General features: G+C 46.8%; 2 protein-coding genes across 2 annotated transcripts in view; one reads left to right on the plus strand and one right to left on the minus strand.

The window, feature by feature from the left end:
* The window catches only part of USP35 (ubiquitin specific peptidase 35), an 873,752-nt gene that overhangs the window by 562,288 nt on the left and 288,968 nt on the right, over positions 1-22,496 (plus strand). The window lies entirely within an intron of this gene.
* Positions 1-22,496, minus strand: part of TENM4 (teneurin transmembrane protein 4) — a 757,305-nt gene that overhangs the window by 106,113 nt on the left and 628,696 nt on the right. The window contains exons 17-18 of the mRNA XM_049713625.1: positions 20,167-20,352; positions 5,216-5,362 (exon numbers count right to left, since the gene is read on the minus strand). Of these exons, the coding sequence (XP_049569582.1) occupies positions 5,216-5,362; positions 20,167-20,352 (333 nt within the window). The remainder of the gene's footprint in view (positions 1-5,215; positions 5,363-20,166; positions 20,353-22,496) is intronic.

The raw sequence follows: 22,496 nt of genomic DNA on the forward strand, positions 1-22,496 counted from the left end.
TTTTTCTCTTGGCTTCTTCTTTTTAAACACAGGTTCCATCCTCATCCTAGCTTTCCCACTGATCCACTGGATGACTTTGGGAAAATCACGTCAGCTCAGTGAGCCTCGGTTTCCCTGCCTGTAAACATCTGCCCTGCAAGTGTGTTGTGAGGGGCTGGAGGTTATGGACACAGAGTGTCCAGTGCAGGGCCTGCCCCTTAGAGATGCTCTCTAAACGATGGCTGTTGTCTTCCTTTATGTACATTTGAATTTTTTTCCTTCTAGCAATAAGCGTGCAATAGCTTGGAATACAAAATTTAACTAAGACATGAAAAAGGTCAAAATACATTATATGGAGAAACAGTATAATCATAAGTACAAAAAGTAGAGGATAAAATTATATAGAGAACATAATTCCAAGTTTTAAAAATAATCATTTGTATATGAATATATATTTATTTTATAATAAACATCATGTTTCTGTGATTACAGGTGGAAAGGAGCGGGAGAAAGAGAACTGACATTTGCAGGTGATGAACTGAGGCTTAAGAGAAATTGAATAACTCGCTGAAGGTCATGCAGCCAGCAAACGGGGGAGCAAGGATTTGAATCCAGACAATCTCGGTACAGATCCTGTACTTCTAATCACTGCGGTACGTTGCTTCTCAGGGGCTTTAGATACATCATCTGTAATCCTCATAGCAGCCCTGCAAGGTAGGCCTTACTATTCTCATTTTACAGTCACACAGCATCTTCGGGCCACAGTTGCTCCATCTCTGAAATGGGCATGAACGCCCCCATCAGTGGGTCAGTGTGCAACGCATGAGAAGGTGCACGTGACAGCACTTCACAGAGGGCTTCCTAAAGGGCACTACATGCAAAGGGAACACCTCCTTCGTCAAATGGGCCACACAGAGGAATTCGCATTTTGTGTTGAGGCCGGGCCTCTGCTGCCTGGCGGCTCCCCCTTAGCAACCAGGGCTCGGGGTGAATCTGGAGGCAGGCTAGGTTGACTGGGCAGCCCTGACAGAGGATTAGGAGACTGGGAGTAACTAAGCCATATCCAGGATCTATTCCCCGCTTTAAAAATGTAGACAATGACCACAAGTGAAAACAGAAACAAACCAATGATGCTAAACCCAACTCAGGCATATTGTGTAACTTTTTTTTTTTTGGTCTCAGTTTAAAAACACTGCAACAACATGCTTAACGAAGCTTGAAATTCCAGTTTAATTTGTAAAGGATTGCTTTCAGCCTAGCAAATTGGGAAAGAAGAGAAACCAGAAGTTCTCAGATAACTTGAAGAGCCGCGGTCAGGGTTACGATAGAGCCGTGAGTCCGAAGTCTGGGCACGCTGAAAAGCTCTCATGTGGCCAGACCTCACAGACTATGCAGTTTCTGTCACTCGCCCGCTGTGTGACCTGGGCAAAACACTTCCCCTTACTAAGTCCCAGCTTCCGCATCATAAGAAAAGAGTAAGAAGGGGATAAGAATACCATACACCTCCCAGTGTTGCTGGATGGGTACACAGCTGCTTTGCAAACGGTAAAATGACATATGAGTTACCATTGTCATCCTCCGGTCTGCTCTGTGGTACCGCTGTAGCCTATTTAAATTCGAGTAAGTACTCACACTACATGTCTAGGAGGAGGATAAAGCACCAGGAGGAGGTGGTCCCTAAGACCACACAGAATATGGCCCAAGACTCTGGGGTCCTAGTCCAGCTGTGTTAATGACTTTCTGTGTGACTTCCATGTATATGACGTCACATCCCCTCTCTGGGCCCCAGGTTCCCGGTCTGTAACGTGCAGGGGAGTAAAGGAGGGAGCTGTAGTCTGTGTTCTCTGTCTCCTCCAGGCCTGTTACTCACATTAACCTCTGCTAATCCCTTCTCCAAGCCCCTGAGTCACATCAGCCAAAAACCACCTCTCAGCGAGACACTAACATTTTTTTTCCCTCCACTCTGACTTATGTATCTGGGATTATGCTGTGTCCCACATCATGGCTGAAATAAAGGCATCTGTTTCATTCTATCTCCATTAGATTTGGTTGTTTGGATGACAATTTCTTCCAAATAACTGTGAGCTTCCTGAGGGAGACAGACAGGGTCACGTTCATCGGTCTCGATATCCTCTTAGAAAGGAGTGTGGTACCCGGTAGACAGCAGGAGCCTAGCAAACGTGGGCTTGACTGAACGGCAAACAGCCAAGCGCTAACTCTGGCTCACCGCTGTGCTGCCGCGCACAGCCTGCCACACTTCTCCCTCCACTAAAACTGTCCCTGTTTGGCCAAGACCCAGAGGGGCCAGTGAGGGTAGTCTAGCCCCCTCCAGCACTTGGGGACAGTCTAACCCTTACGGTTGTTTCATCCGTGCCACCCTGCAAAGTGGGGACCCTCTGCCCCTTCCTCTTGGCTCCCCCCAATGGGTAGAGAGCCTACCAAACTGAGAGGGTCCTGAGGTGAGACATTCCCTCATTTTTCAGTTGAGAACCCAAGGCCAAGCTCCCTCAACAGTCCGGTCTCCCCAGCTAGCTGTCTTCCCCACCATGATGATCCACGGGATGTCTTCCTGGCTGGACTGGAAGCGCCATGGGACAGGGGCTACATCACAGTTCCCAGGAGGGTACCCAGGCATTTGATAACATCAGCTGAACGAGTGGATGCTCCTTTATCACAGCAATTATCCCACTACATTGCAACTGGTGCTGTTTCTCTCTCCAGGCTGCACACTTCACAAAGGCAGGGACTGTGTCTTATTTGTCTCTGAAGCCCCAAGACCCAGGATAGGGCCCAATGCAGAGGAGACGTTCAGTTCATGTTTGCTGAGTGAGTGAATGAACTCAAGTTGCAGTAGTGCTATTGTATGGCATTCGTAAAAACTACGTAAAAGCTCATTCCAGCCCATAACATGCTCCCTAAATGAAGAGGTATATTCTCCTACACTTGGGGACTTTCTGATTGTTCTTTTCCACTTCGCGCTGGTTCATCTCCATGGCGGCTGGAGAAGGCTCTGTTCCCCTGGGGTCGGGATCAGCCCTGTTTCCTATGATGAGAAGCTCCTTCTCCCACCAAAGCTGTGGGGCTTTTGGCTCCTGTGTGCCCACGCTCCCTGTCAGCACTGGGGAGTCCCAGCACTGGGAGGGCTGCCTCTGAAGGACGGTGAACAGAGGGTACATTGGCATTGTGTTTCATGTGAGGGGGTAAATGAACCCTGTTTTATAACTTATTCTGCTATGCGTGTTACGGGGGAGTGCACCCTCGCCCCACATTTCTCAGGGACATTCAGTTCTTTTGCTGCCCAGATAGTCAACAGCTTTGGCCAAGACCCTGGATCCCTGAGAAGGGAATGACTTCATGCTACGGCTCCTCTCCCTTTCTTTTCTAACGATAGGAATGTCATTGCTAGTCATGGAATTGCGTCTACATAGGCCAAGTGAAGGGGGGGAGTTAGGCAGATAATTAGGCTGACACCTCTTCCCTATGAAGAGCCAGTACGATTTTACTTTATCTTGCCTGAAGACAGGGCTACTTGGTGCCCTTCCCTGCTTTGCCCATGATGTTTTCTCCCTCCTTTCCAAGAAACGCCTGCCTGCCCAAGCTTCACCTTCTTGATGAATGTTTTCCTACTCTCACAACAGCCAATACAGAAGTCTGCAAGTGCCCTTATCACTGTCCATTAGCCCTTAACTTTGGTCTCCCTCCCTCATTTGAGCTCCTGGAGTGTGGGGACCGGACTTACTCATCTCTGTGCCTGGTCTAGGGCCTGGCTCCATAACAGGAACCCTGGATATTTATGGAGCTCCACAAATCTCAGACTGATGAAGGGACATTTCAGCCCTGTGAGTTCTCAAGAGGAGAGCAGGGACCCACTGCCTCTGCCTGGCTACCATGACCCAACCCCACGAGCTCCTCGTCGACAATTACCCCACAGGGCCCAGGACTGGGTGCATCAGGCCCGACCACCTCCCGGATTCAGGCAGCAGACCGAGGACTGAAAGCTGGCTCAGGCAAAGACCGGTGGCCTGAAACAGCCCAAGGCTGCCGGAGCCAACTCAAGGCAAATGAACCAGCGTAATCACAACAGCACACACTCGGCCTTTTAATCCTTCTGGTGCTTTGAGATTGTAGAATCACGCTAAGTAGAAGGTTCCCAAAGGCGGGGATGCTGAGTCTGGCCTGTTGACTTCCTACTCTGTGCAGTATATCAGAAAGTCCCTTGGTATAAATATGAGGGAGCTCCATAAACACATCTGGACTAGGCCAACCGTCAGGCCATCATTATAAAGGAAGGATGAACTGTTTTGATCTTTTTTTTTTTTTTTTCATATCTCCATCTTTTTCTTCTCCTAGTAACCCCTTGAGATTGGTAGAGTCAGGAGGGATCAACCCATTTTCCAAGTGGAAAAGCAAAGCACATTGTGTTTGTATTTATACAAGTTCCACACAACAGAAAGACAAAGGCTAATTCTAGGACTAATATAAAGACTGGAAGGGCTCTTATGATCCAATGGCCTCATTTTATAAATAGGGAGTATGAGGCCCACCGACATCGAGTGGCTTGCTTAAGGACACACAGAGCACCAAAGACAGAATTGGGATTAGAACCCTGGACTCTTCACTCTCAGCTAATAAAAGTTCCACAAGACTAGGCCTCCCTTCCTTAGGGTTTTGACTGCCCAGCACTTGAAAAAAACCCAACAGCAAAGACAAATTCCACTACAAACCCACAGGGACAGAAGGTGTGGAGGCAAAGGTGGCCCCCAGCATGCTTGGTGAGGGTTACCACCAGAATCAGGGGAGAAGGGACCTTGACAAAGGTAACTCAACCTCCCTCCCCTGGAGAAGCATCCTTTCTGCCACTTTCTGTGGTACAGAATTGGGTGGCCTCTTCTTGTCCACTTGCAATGGCGGTATCTCGTAATGTTGCCAGGCAACTCATTCCATTAATGAATTATTAGAACATTCCTTCTTCCATATGCCTTCTCCTCTGCACTTGCTCTCAGAGGAGGGTAACTACTTTTGTTTGCACCAGCTAATTTTAATGAATTCAAATGGAACAACCAGCGATACGCACTCATTCCTTAGATGACATGTGCCGTTTTATGCCTACCCTGCAGGCCCCCTTGACTGGACAGCTGGTGTGTTGGTGGCCTGTTATCTCAGTAACGCCCACCCTCCACTCTGTGCCTCCCACAGCCCTGGAGATGCACAGCACCCCTGGGTGCCAGAGCCCTACCTCCATCGTTGTCTTTGCTGTCACCACAGGCAGTTTCCATGGACGTGTCGCAGCCAGCTCCTCTCCAGCCCAGCTGGCAGACGCAGTGCCACCCATTCAGGTCCAAGGTACATCTGCCGTTGCCATTGCACAAGCCAGGGCAACCCTCTGCAAGGCAAAGCACACGGCATCAAGGTGTGATCACCCACAGCCACCTGGTCACATACACGCACACTCTGCCTGTCAACTTACAAAAGTCTTTCACATTCGTCAGCGCATCGGTGCCCGCGGCACCCGGGGAGGTCTCTCATTAGAACTGCCACTTCACCTCTAAGGCAGCTGAGACTCAGGGGTGGAAGGCCCCACTAAGGATGCACAGTGGCCAGGATTCTAGAGCAGGAGTCAGTGGATGTTGGCTTGTCCAAATTTGATCACTGGAGCTTTTAGGCTGATCCTGGCTCCTTGCTCACTCTTGCCTGTTTTTCCTGTCTCTGGTGGCTGTGTGGAACAAGGGAATCGTCTATTTACTCCTCTTTTCCCCTCAGCACTTCTGGGTCTCATTCTAAAAGGCCGTACATTTCTCAGGCCTTGTTACTAGGTTCATTGTACTGAACCTTAGGTTTCTCATTTATTTTGTCCTATTTTCTCCTAAACAACTGTCTTTGCTTTCAGGAAGGGTCCTGGAGTCTTTTTTTCCCCATCTTATCTACAGCGAGTAAAAGGAACCCGGACAACTGCCACGAGAGAGACTAAGTAGGGCTGTCTGTGATTGCCATTGCAGGTTTGGGCAGGCTTCCCTTCCCTAATTTTCCTCATCTGTACATCTGTCTCCCTGTCATCTATTAAGGACCTTCTCTGGGCTAGCACTGGAGGTACAGAGATGAGTAAGACCTAGTTCTTATTCTTGAGGAGCATGTAGCCTATCAAAGGAGACAGGTTTGTATAAGCAAAATATTTCACTGCTAAGTACCCTGAGGGAGATGTACAAAATATGGTGGGAACCAAATACAGCAGTGGCCATTTGCCTGAGAGGGCTGTGGGTGATTCAGTCAAGGAGGGTCAGGCAATATTTAGACTCTGCCTTAGGTCTGCTTTGACTATATCATAAGGTGGGGAGTTACTATTCAAGTAGATTTGCAGGTTTTTGTTGACCACCTTTTCAAACCCCTCTCTCTCTGAGTCTGTAGCTTAGAAATCTAGGCCTGAGAATCTGTGAAGTTACACAGTTTACTCCAGCTTCTGTGTTGCTGCTTTGTTTTCATTCAAGTCCTCCTTTCAACAAATCTGCCAATTCTTTTCTCAGAGCGGCTATCAAAATATTACCTCCCTGGGATGTCTTCTCTGGCCCTTGCTCAGTCTCAGGGAAAGGTATGGATGTGAAAGCACTCTGCCATCTATAAAACTTGTTTTATTATTAAGAGCAGCAACTACAGCTGCAAACTAAATTTTCTATCATGAAATAACTGAAAACGGACCCATTATTCTTAAATGGGACAAGTGTGGATGTGGCTGTCTGACATAAGACCTAGGCCAAGGTAGGTACTCACTAAATGGCCGATCAAATAGAATCTAAAGCTGTACTGTTTCAAGGTCTTCTGATAGTTGACTGTTCTTACAAAGTAAAATGTTCATTTATACTTGAGATGTTCAATACCAATCAATCAATCTGGCCACTGTGTTCCATTCAAAGGAAGAAACATTTACGGAGTGTGTACTCTGAGCCTAGGAGGGATTCCTGTGGAAGTTTTGAAGCAAATGTAGATAATGGGGTCACAGCAGAAGCCTGCTGGGAAAGGTGGGAAGCCAGAAGCATGGCCACCCCAAAAGTGATCGAGAAAGCAGTTGGAAAGCACAGGAGCAGTGCTGTGACGTGCAGGTGACCGCCCAGGCATTCTGACTCAGTAGCTCCCATCAGCCACCCCTCCTGATCTAAGCAAATAGACTCCCTCTTTTTCCAATTAATCCCATTTAAAGTTTTGTCCATCCAGCTGAGACTTTAAATTAAACCTCCTATGTATTTGAGATCCGTTGTGGAGGAAGAAGAGTCCAATCGTTAAGAATGGTAGTGGACTGCTTTCTCTTGCTCCAAGATGTAGCCTCTTGTAAGATGCAAATAACATCTCTTATCTAAGAGCACACGCTTGGGAGCCACATCAAAGGCTGGCTCTGTCACACAGTGGCTTTAGGACACCCAGGCACCTTATTTAATTTCTCTGAGCCTCAGTCTACTTATAAAATGGGGTTGTTGGGAGGATTAAATAAGATAATGTATGCACGATGCACAAAGCCTGACATACAGCTTGAACGCAGTATCTGAATCTTCTACTCACCTTGACCTTCTCTCTAGTTTAGTAGAGGGACTATAATATCATAAGTTGTATCCCTAACCTCAGGTAGGGGTCATAGAAAGGCAAAATAGAAAACTGAGGCAGTTATCTAGATCAGACTTGGCAAGCTTTTCCGGTAAAGGTCCAGATAATAAATATTTTAGGCTTGTGAGCCATATGGTCTCTGTTGCAATTACCCAACACTGCCATTGTAGCTTGAAAGGAGCTACGTACAATTTATAAATGAATGGGCATGGCTGTGTTCCAATAAAACTTTATTTACAAAAACAAGTGATGAGCCAGATTTGGTCTGTGTGCTGTAGATGCCAAACCCTGGTTTAGATGCTTCAGGACAGTGATGACAATGCCAGTTGCCATATACTGAAGGTCTCCTACGGCTTGCCACTGTGCTAGACGTTCTACATATATTATTTCCAAACTAAGTAACTTTTGGTTATATTTTCCAGATCCTTATTTCCTAGGGCAGTGCCAATTTCACACCCTTTAATCCTAAATTTTTAATAAAAACCATGTGTTATAATACAGTATGGACTTTGTACCTAGACAGACCTCAGTTTAAATCCCAGCACCACCATTTTACTTACTATCTGTGTGATGACTGGCAAATTATTTAACTCTCTAAGCCTCAGTTTTCTCATCTGTAAAATGGAGGTAATATGTAATTCAAAGAGTTGTTAAGAAGATTAATGGGATAATGTATATCAATTATTTAGCACAGTGGGTAACACTGGTAGGCATTTAACAAATGACAACTGCTATTATTATTATTGGGTTTATTTTGTTTTAACATTGTATAACTTCACTAAGAAACTCACAAACCAGAAAATAACCCTTTGCCAGTCCAAACTGTGTCAATGTTTGGGTCAAAAGCTGTGGTCCTCAGAAATATAAACCTTGCCAGAGGGAGCTGAGACAAACCCAATGACGTGGTCATGGGGCCAACATGCAGCTCAGCAGGAAGCAACAAGATGGGTTGAGGGTCACGAGTGTCACACCAGGCCCACTGTTTCATGCTTTCCTGGCACTCTTTCCCCCTGAGAGCAACTGTCCCGAGCATACTCAAATTATTAATTTTGCAATAGTTTACTGCCTTACTCCCTCCACTAGAATGTAAACTTGCCATAAAGTTGCCATACTTGCCACAAAGGCAACCTTGGACCTAATCTAGTGCCTTGCATGGAGCCAGTACTCGGTATGTATTTGTTGAAATGAATCAATGAATGAGGTGGAGACCTAGGTCCTGCCTAAGTTGTGGGATCTTGGGAAAGTGATTTTTCCTCTTTTGGCCTCAATTTCCTCATCTGTGAAATGAAGGTTTGGATGAGATGCTCTGTTAGGTCCCTCCAGTACAGCCACCCAATAGAGAAGGTCAAAACAACTTCAAATTTGATGATTTTGTTCTTAATTTCAACAAACTTTACTTAACACATACTGGACACCAGGCATGCGTTAATTCTGGGGTATACAGAGCTGAGATATAGCCTCTGCCCTCAATATTTTTATACTCTATTTATCGATACCCTTTGTTCCAGGGCAATTTAAAATGGACCTTGTAATCTCAAACAATACTTCTCAAAGTGAATTCTTTGAACTACTAGTTCTATGAGGTCCTCAAATACAAACTTCTGTAAGTCTGGAAAACAATATATCCTATATTCTTATCCTAGAAAGTCACGCTAAATATTAATACACTAAAGGCTCTGGGAAGTCTTATAATAAAGAAACCTGCTTATTTGAGTATCAGAACGCTTTCCTCAGAACTATTCCTCCCCTACCCACAACCATTTACAATAATGCAGAATATTCCATTCCACAAAACCCTCTGTGGGAAGCTCCTCTTAGCACACAGTGCCTGGTGCAACACATTCTGTGCTGCTCTTAAACTGCCAGGAGGAGCCCGTGTTCTTGGGGAGGGTAAGCTCTACACGTGAAATCACAGCACTCTCTCCACAGTTTCTTCAAATGGACCAGGTTCTATCCCGAGGGTCTGCACTGTCCTACCAGTTTCAGGGTTTCAGAGAGAACTGTAGTACCTGTGGCTTGAATGAGGTTTGCTCTCAAGCAGGAATTTGCACCTGGGATCAACACACCCCCATGAGCCAGTATGAGGAAGCCTCCTCTGGGGGACTTAATGACTTTCTTAAAGCAATATGCCCATCTTTACCCATTGCTAAAGCTCATTCATTCCACAACCCTGAAATTCATCAGTAATTCAGAGAGCCCAAGTGACATAACAATCCCCTCTGGAACGACTCACACCAGGCATTTGCCAGAGCCAAAATAATGTAATTTTAAGGTTTAGAGAAGGGCTAATAAGCTTTTGAAAAGAAACAATGCCCTTTAAATGACAGGGGACCGCTTTATCTTCAACCTCCTGCTTAAGCCTAGGAAGAAGCCTCCCTTGAAGCTAGAAGACTTTCAGAATCCTTGAAGGTATTTATTTTTTACTTGAGTGGTAAAGCAGCTATGCAACACACCTAACACAACAAATGTCCCATTTATGTTTGTTTCTCTTTCTGGTTTTCTTGTACTTTTTCACCCCTACCGTCACTTCCCTAGACAAGGTCACTGTTTTTTCCCTCCTAGATGATAGCAACAGTCTCCTAATTGGTCTCTTTGCCCCCAAATGCTCCTTTTCAACTCTTTTCCACAATATGGCCAGATCAGATCCTTCCAAATCACAAATGTCATCAAGTCATCGTCCTGCTTTTAAAAGCGGGATACCATGCTTATGTTACGGCCCACGGTCTTGGTCTATGAGGCCCTGCCTAAGTTGGGGAGAGCTCTTCTTGCTAAGTGGCCGTGGGACTTTCTCTATCACGATCGTCATCATACTTTGTTGGAATTATTTGTTTTAGTGTCTTCTCTGCTAGGCTGGGACCACTTCCGTTGTGTGGCATCCACATTTCCTGGCACTTAGGAGGAGTTCAACATACTTGCTGAGTGACTGTTGTTTCCTCAGTGTCTTCCAATGCAAGTGGAAAGCAAAGAACAAAGGCTGGTTTGTCTCTGAACTGCAAAATACTCTACTCTGAAAAGTCTGGGGTTTGCATTATATCGGTCTCTGAATTCTTTTTTTGGAGGGAGTTACTAGTACCCATTATACCAGAAAGTCAGCCAGATGGGGCTTGGTCCAGACCTAGATTTTGGCAAGAAACATTTGTCTTTTAAAGCAAGTTATGATTCACTGACCTAATCCAGCTCAAGGTTTGGTGATATATTTTCTGAACTAAAGATCAGAACGGGTGGTTTGAGAGAATACGGGTCACTTCCTGGTGAGGCTGCCAGTTTGGAGGAATAATTTTGGAAATTAATGGGACATTCTCGGTGACTTACCGTGACAGATGAAAGAATACTGGAAATACGGATTAGGCCAGGAAACACAAAATCCTGGGTTCTGTCACTTACTATGAGTGTGATCCAGAATGGGCCACTCAGCTTCTTCAACTTTAATTTCCTTCTCCAATCAAATGAGCATATCTATTCACTTGAAAAAATTCACAGGACTCCCTTAAGACTCATGGATATGGAAAAACCTCACAAAGTAGGAAAAAAAATCCACCAGCTATTAAACTTAATCCATACTGAGGATTCCTCTGATAACGATTATGTGTGAAATGCCTATTTTAAAGAGGCTCAGAGGTGCTACTCTTTCTTGCTGGAATAATGTTATTCTTGGTTGAAGGCCAGTACGTGAAATGCGAGGCAGCGTGCTTCTCGACACCATTGGATGGGCCCTAGTACCACCTTTGCTGTATTTGGCAAAGATATTCCAGTTGAAAAGCATTTAGTCATTGATGTTTCCCTAAAATCCTTTCCATCACTTTTTAAACAGCAGTTGCTATCTCTTATTAAAAGCCAATTTAACCTTTTTCTTTACAATTTCAAAAATTAGTGTGGTTAATGAAGTCCTTCTCCAAGTTAACGGTGAGGCTAAGAATATGATGATAAAACATCACAGCTAACATTTACTGAGCATCATTCCTGCCCATGTGCTAAGCACTTTACATTCATTACTTTAATCAGTCCTCACGCCAATCCCACCAGGCACGTCCTGTTTTCCTCATTTTATAAAGACTCTGAAGGGAAGAGAGGTGAAGAAGCATGGCCAAGGTCATCCAGTTCATTAAGTATTGGAGTTTGGATTCAAACTCAGGCAGTCTGACTTCAGAGTGTGTTTCCTTAACCAATGAGCACATATGTGGTGCCTGGCGCTGTGTGAGGGCTTGAGGATAAAAAGCTGAAGATGGCATGGTATTTCTCCTCCGGAAGCTTGGGGCCTTTCTGGAGCACACACATCTGATCGTTCTGAGACTTATTCCTAGAGCAATGAGGCCTCTTTGGAAAATTGGGTACCATCTACTTAATGTAAATGTTTCAGACAGAAGGAATTACTTGGCCTGTGGGGAACACTCTTCAAAAATAAAACTTACCAAAGTCAGGCCTTCTCTGAAAAGGAAAAAAAAATCCAAACAAACAGACCATTCACTTCCTGAGGTCAGGGGTCTGCTTTCCCCCATTTCTCCAGAGCCTGGGACAGTATCTAGCACACAGTACTAGTACTAGGGGGAATGGAGTTCTTAGGATTTCTCAGTTTGCTCTGGGGTCTCTTCCTGTCTCAGGCCACCCACCCTGGTTCCCAGCATCTTCATTCTGATGGACCAGGGGCCATAAAGCATGGGCAGGGTGACATGAGATGGGGTAGAAAGGGTGAGGGGGTGTATCTGTGTATGGGGAGAGAAGGACAACAGCACAGTGGTAATGTCACAAAACAGCCTGAGCACCTGGGGCAGGGGAGAATGACACTCCAGGTGTATCAACCATCTTGTGACCAAAACCCCGCCCTCTGGGCAGTGTCTGCTGTGACAAAGCCTGGGACGCGGCAGCACCGAGACACCTTGCTTACGGGGTATCTATACATTTCCAGACACGCATTTCTTCTGTCTGTTATGCTCATACACAAGCACACACACAAAGACAACAGGAAAATAGAGGAAGAACACCATACCTTTAACTACCCTATCCAGATAGTGCGCTTGGGAAATAAAAGACAGCACATTTAAGGTAGGATTGAAAAAGTGCAATACTGCCTGTCACATAACCATGCCAGGTGCCAAGGAGACAAAGGGGGCTGCACCCCACGTTTGGGACAGACCTGCCAGGGTGGGGAAAATAAAACCAAAGACAGGACAACACGAGAGAGAAGGAGGGAGAGCAAGCACATTCTCCAGGAAGGGCCAAAAGGAACGTCAACTCACTCTGTGATCCAGGCGTTTGGAAATGTGATCATATAAATAAGAAGACATATGGATGAGGAGAACAGCGGAAAAAGGAGGATGGGAAGCTGCAAAAGTGGTTACACTCCTGCTCCATCAGCTTTACGGAAAACTAGAACTTGCCCCTTTGTCTACCCAGAGCAGCATCCACCTTCCCTCCAGGGGATGCAGCGGGACAAGAGTGAGGGCACCCTGCATGGGCAGAGGTGACCCCAGGAGGTTGGAATTCGGAAATAGGCAAAATGTGAGTCACCCCTGATATACACCAGGGAAGTAGGTTGAGCCTTTGGTCAAATACACTGCTAGCTTATCTGTTTGCCATTCTTGTATTTTCCACGGACCCACGTGCCCACATAGACGTGAATGCAGAATGCGTGGTGTTCTAAGGAAGATGCATCTCTCCTTTGCATCTTACACAGAATGTGAGGTGGAGGTCAATGGATGTGGCTGTGAAAGACAAGAGAAAGAAAAGAAAACCTGACTCCTTCTCAATGCTGATTAACTTAAAAGGTAGAATGATGTATACTTTGTTTTCCAACGCATACATCATTGTTATCATCACACATCATCATTGGGGGGTTATATCCAAGCACTGAATTATTTGGCAATCTAAGGTTTTGCTCATTTGTGAGGATGGGTGTCAAATGTGGCTCTGAACTAAACCTACTGTGCAAATACATGGGTGCCTGGCTCTGTGCTTGGGGCAGGGCAGACCTCTTCATTCCCAGCATAAATCAGTAACAGCATTTCACCTTCCCTATTGGGCTGTGGTCACAGCCATTGGAGGAGCTTCCCTAGCACCTCCTTCTCTATACCTCCTCCACATGTGCTCCCACAAAGGCTGGAGAGATGGCCATTTCCTGAAGGGCTGATGCTTTCAGCCAGGCTGGTCCCCACCCTTAGCTCGATTTCACACGTGAATCAAAAGTCCATAAGAGAGGGCTCAACTGCAATGGTGAGGCCTTATCTGGAAGCCCTAGGGTCCTATAAACTGTAAGAACATTCTCCATAAAAGAAATATAAATTTTATGTTTTCAATCCTCTGGATAGGACAGACACTGTGGCTGTTCATCAATATATATTTGCCTCCTAAGACTGGTGGATGAGAGGGTAGGTTCTTAGTTCAGGCACCCATGTGGTCTGTGCTTCAAGAGGAAATATGTTCCCAGAGGCTGCAGAGCCAAGTGGAAAACTGGGAAGAGGAGTTTTCACTGGGTCTGCACGCTTCCCCTTCATTCTTACAGATGCTGCACAGTCCATGAGCTAACAGGATGTAAGAAGGGAAAGTGAAGGGGAGTGGTGTATTAAGCAGGACTGAACAAACAAAGCTGTGGAATGACAGTGAAAAACAGGGTCAGCCCACATGATAAACCACCTAGGAAACATCTCTGGTGAAGGCGAAGACTTTCTCGATTCTTGGTTCATCTGTCACCTGCATCTTAGTCAAGATCATTCATCTAATTTTGCAAAGTGATCTAAAATTGCTTAGACATCATCTCCCAGGATACGCCATCGGAGAACCACGACACAACACACAGATCTCCTGGCTCAGCTGGTGTTCTTAGCGTCCAGATCTGCAGAATTTTGTGGAGGGTCATAATCATAGGTTCTGGTAATGACACTGAACCCAGCTACAGATGAGATGGAGTGAGCCTAGATTTCTCTCACAGGGTTGGCAAGGATGACTCGGCTGGACGAGACAGGCATCATTGGGATTCAAATGACCATACCACTGCGCAGCATCCACTTGGAGGGAATTCTCTGACCAGAAAAACGTCTCCAAACTTAACGGTGATATCATGGCTCTGGTGATGAGTAGAGATTATATCCACTGTATAGGCTAATCTCCCCAAACCCAGGGGCTGACCTCAGAGAGCTCCCTCTCTCTCTCTTCTATTGCTATAAGAACTATTTAGCAATAAAGATCTCTATTAAATATGTTTTTAGTACCTTTAAAAAATGCTTACTAATTTCTCAGACCACAGGCAGGAACACCAGCCAGTGGAAGTGACGGAGGCACACTCAGGTCGTAATCAATGTTGTGGGTTTCAGGAGACAAGAGTGGATTCCACAAATCCAGGGATTCCTTCCTCACACAGTGACCTCAGGCCACGCTGTGAAAAAAGCTGATAACAGCCAGTCAATACCAAGACCAAGAGCTTCCTGGGAATGGGAGAGAGCTTCCTTGCCTCTACTGAAAATGAAAGTGGTAACTGAGTCTTTGAAGTCCAATGCCATTTACTTATAAAAGGCATATGCAGAAGTCCACACTGCTGTTTCTTTCACTGTTTGAAAGGCTTGGCACATATGCCCTTGACTCAAGTCAGGTAAAATTTCATCGTGATTTTAAAGCACTAACTTTAAGAAAAGATGACGCCAAGTCCCTAAGCTTGCATTATGGATGGTGGATTCAGGGTTTCCCCAAATTCCTTCATCTTTCTCCTCCAGATTTCAGGATGAAGACGATGGAAGCAGAGTCATTTTCCTCTTGGACCACGCGCTTCTATGTTCCTGTCACTGTGCAACAAAGTGGAGATAGTGGAGGCACACAGCTATGTATAAGACAAGCTCTGAGCCTTAGCACGAGGGTAGCCTGTGAGGTCTTAGATCTCTTTAGCATTTCTATGACCTCCAACGTGAAAGCTTCTTTCCTTCACTTGCCTGTACCAATAGAAGTTTCCAGAAATTTCTCTTAAGAGAATCCCAAGAAGCTTCAGGGGCCCCCATCAAAGGTTGTGAAGAACATGGCAAGAAGCTTATTCTTCAGGAGGCTCCGTTGACCCTAACAGCTGTATCATTGGTACCCGTTAGGTCAGGCGAAACAAAGATCATTATGGCAGGTGATGACTGGGGTGGCTATAGTCATCTGAACTTCTTTCAGATGGATGACAAATCATCAAAGAGATGTTCTTGTTAAGTTCTTGGATACATTCATGCTCTTCTCTCTTTGGACAAAGGATCAATGAGGAATAAGTGGCCAACGGCACCCACCCCGAGAGGGGCTCACGGAGCCCACTCACTGGTCTCCAGTTTCCCACTCCTACCACGTGTGGGCTGAAAGCTCCCAGGACCATCAACTAATCAAGTTCTTGCTCTGATAACACGGGGTAGATCCCTGTCCGTTTTCTCTTTCTCCGTGTCAGCATTTGTCCTACAACTCATGGGTCATGATGTAAGAGGATGCCTCTGAGGAGGGAGAAGCATAGGATTATCTCAGAGGCGCTGATACCTTGTGAATGCCTGTGAGCTCTTGGTTAAGGATTGTCTGATTACAAAAAAGAAACGCAAGAGCTACCATTCAAAAGTGGACAAAGAACTCCAGAAGACTGTGTGGCCTTTCTTTATAATTTCCCTGCATCGGGAAGTCTGGCTTTGCTCGCTCTAGTAATTGCATCATCAGAGTATTATTTTGATCTTTACTCCCAGAGGAGGATTTGTTTGAGAATCAAGATTTATATGATTGGACAGTTCTCCTGGAACCTAGTAAATACTTCTGCATATCTGGCATCTTGAACAATCACAGCTTTGGGGTCAAGGTTGGAATTTTACACATGTAATCAGGAGCTAGCATTTCCCACATGTGTTTTGGGACCTCATAGACAAGGGGCAGTGAAGTGAACAAAATAACTATCATAGAAGTGATCCAAAATGTTGGTAAGTGTTTTCAAAGAAATAGGAAAAATTAAACACCTTCTTAAATTTAGCTATGATTTTCAGCTTTCTCTAAAGAAACTGGAGGTCAAGCCCCAGACTTAAGAGACTCATAAAATTCCTGGAAAAGACGTCCAAAAATACGTTTTTGATGACTCTGTGTTGACCATATACTTGAGAAATGGACCCTAATCAATCCATCTGACCTTAACTTCTAGACTAGGGAAACTGGTTCCATATACACAAGTGGATGTATTACTAGTAAGTAAGTAAGAGTGAAAATGAAAAAATCCTTTTTTATTTGTGGGATATGTTTAGGAGCAGGTGATGGGTGTGCAGTCTGTGGGCAGTGGAGGAGGGGCCGGAATTCCATCACCCCTGCAGGCCTCCTCCAGCCACCCCACTCTGTGATTCACAGAGGGAGAAACTGAAGCCCCCAGCGACCATGTGGTCTATCCACGGTGCTGTCACCAAGACTTTTCTTGAAGTTGCAAAGAGACAGATCATTCCTAACGTAAGGAATTAAGATTTGAAATAGGCTTGCTTTTTGACAAAAATATTGTCATGAAAGAGGATGCCAATCTGTTTTGAGAAAACCAATCTGTTTTGAGAAAAACCAGGGAGCTTCCATAAAAGAAAAGGTGGACCCAAGCCTCCAAAAGGAGATATTTAATTCCTACTATATAATCTGCTCTGGGAAATGTCACTGGGGTAAGAAGGCTTTTAAGCTGGGGACTTGACCCAAAGGAGCCCAGACTTGTCTTACTCTTTTATGCCAGCTGTTAGGGAACCAAGTCATTCTTTCCCGTTTACGGAGGGCAGCAGTGTGCAAATGAACAGGCCTTGCTCTCTTTGGATCCCACTGCGTGGAGGTCTCTGACTCAGCATCGTGGATCCTGGCCTCTTCTCTGGTATGGGACAGAACCACACTGAAAAATACGAGCTAGCTGTGCGATGACCCATCGAATAATGATGAAATCTGACAACAAGAGAACATTTAACACTTTGAATTTCTAACTTTTCACACCAGCAGTTTTTGCTTTTCCTAAATGATCCTCGCAGGGAGGGAAGTTCCCTGGAACGTAAGGAAGTGCTTCTTGTTACCATCAAAGATTAAAAAGGGGTTTCTCCTTCTCATATCTATTCTGAAAAGAAAAAAGAAGGCACTGCCATTGTTTCCCTCGTTTGTATCTCGTACTCCTTCCCTTCCATCCAGCAAGGTTACTGAAGTGTTCCTTCGGCACTAGGGTGTCGGGTTTCTAGCGGGGATGCAGCTAGCCACGGGCAGAGACGCACAGAGGGCAAGTTGCCATGCGGGGAGATTAGACAGGGTCAGAGGAAATGCGCACCACACAATGAAAGGTAGCAGAATTCCGAGCCAAAGTCCTTTCATCTGAGCCACTATGACTAGTCCTTTACTTCTTCAATGTCCTGTGACAGTTTTCTGGTATTTAGGACTGTCAACCTCCCTCTTGAACCGTGCACATTTACCTTGGTGTATTTCTTATCCGGAGGGGAAAAAGCATCTGCAATCCCAAGGAGGAATTTGCTCTTAAAGAGTGACAACAGGGTGTGCAGGGGAGGTGGGACGGGCTGGTCTGACTCCTTGGCATCACAACAGAGATGTTCTTCAAGCTAGGCTGCGGAACATCCACGAGACACCAGCTGGAACACAGCCTGCCCACAAGCCCTGCCATGAATCATCTGTGACTGGACGCAGGGAGGATTTCCGCAAATCCCTCATCATTTGACCCAGATGAGATGCTTTAAGCTTATAAAAGTCTGACATCCATAAACTGCTTGGAACTTGGTGAGGTGAGCCGAGGACTCTATAAGCAAGTGATAGAAAACAGAATGCATTCTCTCTGGGCTCTGATTTTGGTTTTAATAGGGATGGGTCCCCTTCTGGGCTGGGAGGCTAAAAGGTCAGCTTGTCCTTAGTCATGCAGAAAAGTGAAGGTGAAGGAAGGGCAGAGTTGAAAGAAGCAGGTGGGCCTCTCTGGTGACTAGGGCTGCTTTTCTTTAAGAGGTGTCCAGGGCGGTCGTGGGATAGGAAGACACTGACGGAAAGAAGCCACCCAGAGGCGCACAGTGAGACAGCGCGGCGCGTTCTGCTACGGAAAAGCAGGGTGGGCTGCCGGCGGCTGTGGAGCGGCTCTGGACTCTGGTAAGAGTGTGGCTGGCCGGCTAGCTGTGGGACTCTGAGACCAACTGGAATAAGAAGGCCCAGCCTCTGGGAAGGATGAGAGCCAGAGGCCTCTGCAGAAAACCTGGGCTTTGTCCTGCAAGGACCGCAGAGCAAGCAGCTGGCGAGGAGCTCCTCCCCAAGGCTCAGAAAACCAAGCCTCAACGTCCAGTCCTACTTCTTAACCGTTAAGTGACCTTGGGCCTCAGGTCCTTGAAAAGGAGTGGGGGTAATACGTGTGCCTCCACAGGGTGATGGATGGGAGTGGGAAAGAACGCAGTTAAAGCCCTTAGCACAGTGCTCGCCACACTGTAAATACTCAAAAATCAGAGCCCATTATTATTAATATTAGTAAGTATAAGGTATTCCACTGCCATTGATAAAAAGGGTGATGGTGTGGAGGCAGGGATGATGAATAAAAACTCATTTCAGGCTGCAAAACAAAAGGAATGCGGCCTAAAACAATATGAAATGAGAGGTAGCCCCATTTGCTCAAAATTCCTTTGTCCCTCGTAATCTTTGGGGCTTGCCTCCCAGTTTCTGTAATCAAGAGGTGACTGTCAGAGCTGGAGAGGCACCCGGAATCCTGTCTCCCAGAGCCATGTGCTTGCCATTTGATCACAGACCCTTCCTTGAAAAAAAATGGAAGGGGAAGAAGTTAAAACACACATACACAGACCAGTTGATTCAATAAAGACCTTTTGGTGAGTGTTCATTCCAGGATAATAAACCAAGCAAACGTCTGGCTGTGTTTAAAATCAACAAAACCAGCAGGAAAGGCAGAAAGAAGGGAACAGAGTGATCAGCTTGTTTTGAAAGCTGCCAACAGTGCTGCTTCAGCAGGGGCTGGTGCCAAGGAGCCACCAGGAGAGGGGAAAGGAGACAAATGCAGACGGGACGGAAGCCGAGGACAGGGGAGGGGGGAGATCCCAGGCCTAATGGGATGCAGATGTGGCCTGGGGCCTGCGGGAAGCTTTCCCCAGGATCCCAGGCCTCTTCGGGAGCTCCAGCCTAGGAGGCTACTGGGGGTGTTCAGCACTAAGCCCAAGACCTCCCAACCAGACCATAAACTTGATTTAATGGCTATGTTTATGGAGCACTGTACGATGTGCCAGCCTGTACGTGCATTATTATCCCCATTTCACAGGTGAGGAAACTGAGGCTCCGAGAGGCCTTGGGACTTGCTCACAGCTGCTAAGGTAGAGTCATCTGCCTCATGCCTGAACCCCAGCTCCTAACACAAAGTTATACTGCTTTTGGCCCGGGAAGGGCTAAACCCAAGGCACGCTGACCAGCTAGCTGAGATCTGGGAGATGCAGGGTGGGAGGGAAAAGGTTAAAAATGTCCTATTGTGAGTTTGAGTCCAACTGATGTCTAGGAAAAGCCAACCATAATGTCGTCAGATGAAAGGACTTTTGGCCCAGTTCCCACATGCGACAGGGGCCCCGAGGTGCCCGACAGACAACGGCACCGCGCAGCCCTGGAGAAGGTGCGGGGGCCCGGCCCTCATACCGATGGTGCAGTGCTCGCCGTTCCAGCCCGGGCTGCACTCGCACTTGCCGTCCCGGCAGGTCCCATGCTCGGCGCAGCGCGGGTGGCAGGCGCGCTGGTCGCAGGCCGCCCCCATCCAGCCGTCCTCGCAGCGGCAGGTGCCCCCCACGCAGACGCCGTGGCCACCACACTCGGCCGCACAGATCTCTGGGTGGGGGGAGGGAGAAGGGGGAGAGAGAAAAGACAAGTATTGAGCCAGTCGTTCTTGGGAACAAGGGTCACACGCTCTGTGAGCAGTCGGGATTCCAGAGGCTCAGGAGGCTCGGTACAAGAACAAGGACCCTCGGACAAGAACAGTTCTCCAGCCAGAGGCCTGTCCCGAGCCCCTTTCCTCGCCAAAATAGGATGGACTGTAGGGCTCTGCTCTGTTCACTTTTCTCTGTGGCCAGCCTGTCCCCGCTTCTGTGCTTACGGCTTCCAAAGGGGACCGCCCTTCTGAACAGATGCGAGGAGAAGTCAAATTTAATTAAAAACCAGTTATGTGTGAAAACAAAGTGAAGATGAGCCAGGCGAAGTACCTGTGGGTCTGGCTGGGGTGCATGACGGGTCCTGGGCTTACACTTCATTCCAGCTTTGACTCTAACTGAGATGGGAGGAAAGGGGAGGCTGGACCCCCGCATCCCAGGGGGGTTCTCTGGTGCTCTGCTGGGTTTATGTTCAGTTCCCCTGCTCACTGCTTCATCACCCCAACTCCGAGCACCATCTAAGTGGCTTTTCCAAAGCAAACAGCTGGACTGGGGGTGGAGGTGCTTCACAGCCAGACTGGAGTTGCCCAGCCCTTCACAAAGGCCCGTCTGTGAGATGGTGCAAAAGACACACGCGACCTGATCCACAAGCCCCTTGGGCCCAGGGCCAGCGACAACTTCACGGTTACTCAGGCAGGGGTTGTGAGAGCTTTGAAACACAACTCCTTTTTAGGAAACCAGTTGAACAACTGGGGCCCTTGATGCTCTCTGCCAGCGCTGTGATGGAGACCCTGACGCGATTCTGTGCCTCGTGGCCCAACATTCTTCAAATGAAGATCCCAACACCTTTAATTTCTTTCAAATTAAACTGACTGGCACCCATGTCGAATTGCATTTGCACATTACCCCTTCCAAGCTACACTCCTGGCTTGGAAGCTACTAACAGTCCAACTACTTTTGAAAAAGAAAATAAAATTAGATCTCAGAGGCTCAGAACTTCCATATTAATCTACAAGGCAACGGCTACAATGTTCAAGAATTAAAAAATAAGCAAAACAGAAAACAGTAATAGTTCCCATTTATGGTGTGTTCCTATGCCTGACATCTTGCCAAGCAAAGTAGCTGGAAAGGGAGTTAATGCGTGCAGTACCACACTGGGTTTCTCAGCTCCCCAGGGGAGAGAAAGGCTGCTGTAAAATGTGTGCAAAGAGCCCTGACCTGGAGCCAGGGGACCTGGGTTCTATGCCAGGCTCAGGAGCAGAAGCTGTGTGACCCTGGGCAGGTTCCTTGACTTCACTGGTGATGCTGCCTCACAGCACCTCTTCTACCCATCAGGGCTGTGCTGAGCATTCAGTGAAGTGGACAATAGAAAAGGCAAGGCAAGATCACTAACTCAAGAAAGATTTCTCAGGACAGTGAGCTTTAGACTACGTGTCCAAAGACCAGGTTTGTGAGGTCTGTGTCTGCTCAGCCATGGATCTGCTGTGTGACCTTGGGAAAGTCACTTGCCCTCTCTGGGTGTTGGTTTCCTCATCAACTGCAGGGGGGACGTGATGGCATCTAAGACTGTGGGAGTCTATGATATAAACATCCTCCACGTCACACAGCATGATCTAGCCCTAAGGCTCGGCTGGAGTGTCCCTCCTCCTCTGAGAAGTCTCCCATGATTCACTCAGCGGTTGTTCTCTTGCTCCGTGCCTTTCCATGTGACATGGTAGACTGCTTCTCCATTTCTGCGTGTCTCATTGTCAGACTCAGGACAACCTGAGGCTGGATGAATTCTGATCACCTCTAGGCCTGGTACCCAGCACAGATCTTGGCACAGAACAGACCCTTAATTAAGGTTTGCTGGATAATGAATAAATCCATGTGTACCTGGGGCTACAGGTGCCTAAGAATTTAAAACAATTCAGGTACACCCTGCTCAGCCTGGCTGAGAGTCAGTCCAGGTCTATCTGTCTGCATATCTCTGGTGGGTTGCCCTTGTGAAAACTTCCCAAGCGAGCGTGGAGCTGTGGAGCAAAGTGTCGGGACACCCAGCAGTCCTCCAGGAAGGGGGTTTTCTCAAGATGTTCTTCAAGCTTCCTTCCCTTCTTGCTTACATGG

The sequence above is a fragment of the Orcinus orca genome, chromosome 8, assembly GCF_937001465.1.
Source record: "Orcinus orca chromosome 8, mOrcOrc1.1, whole genome shotgun sequence".
Classification (NCBI taxonomy): Eukaryota; Metazoa; Chordata; class Mammalia; order Artiodactyla; family Delphinidae; genus Orcinus; species Orcinus orca.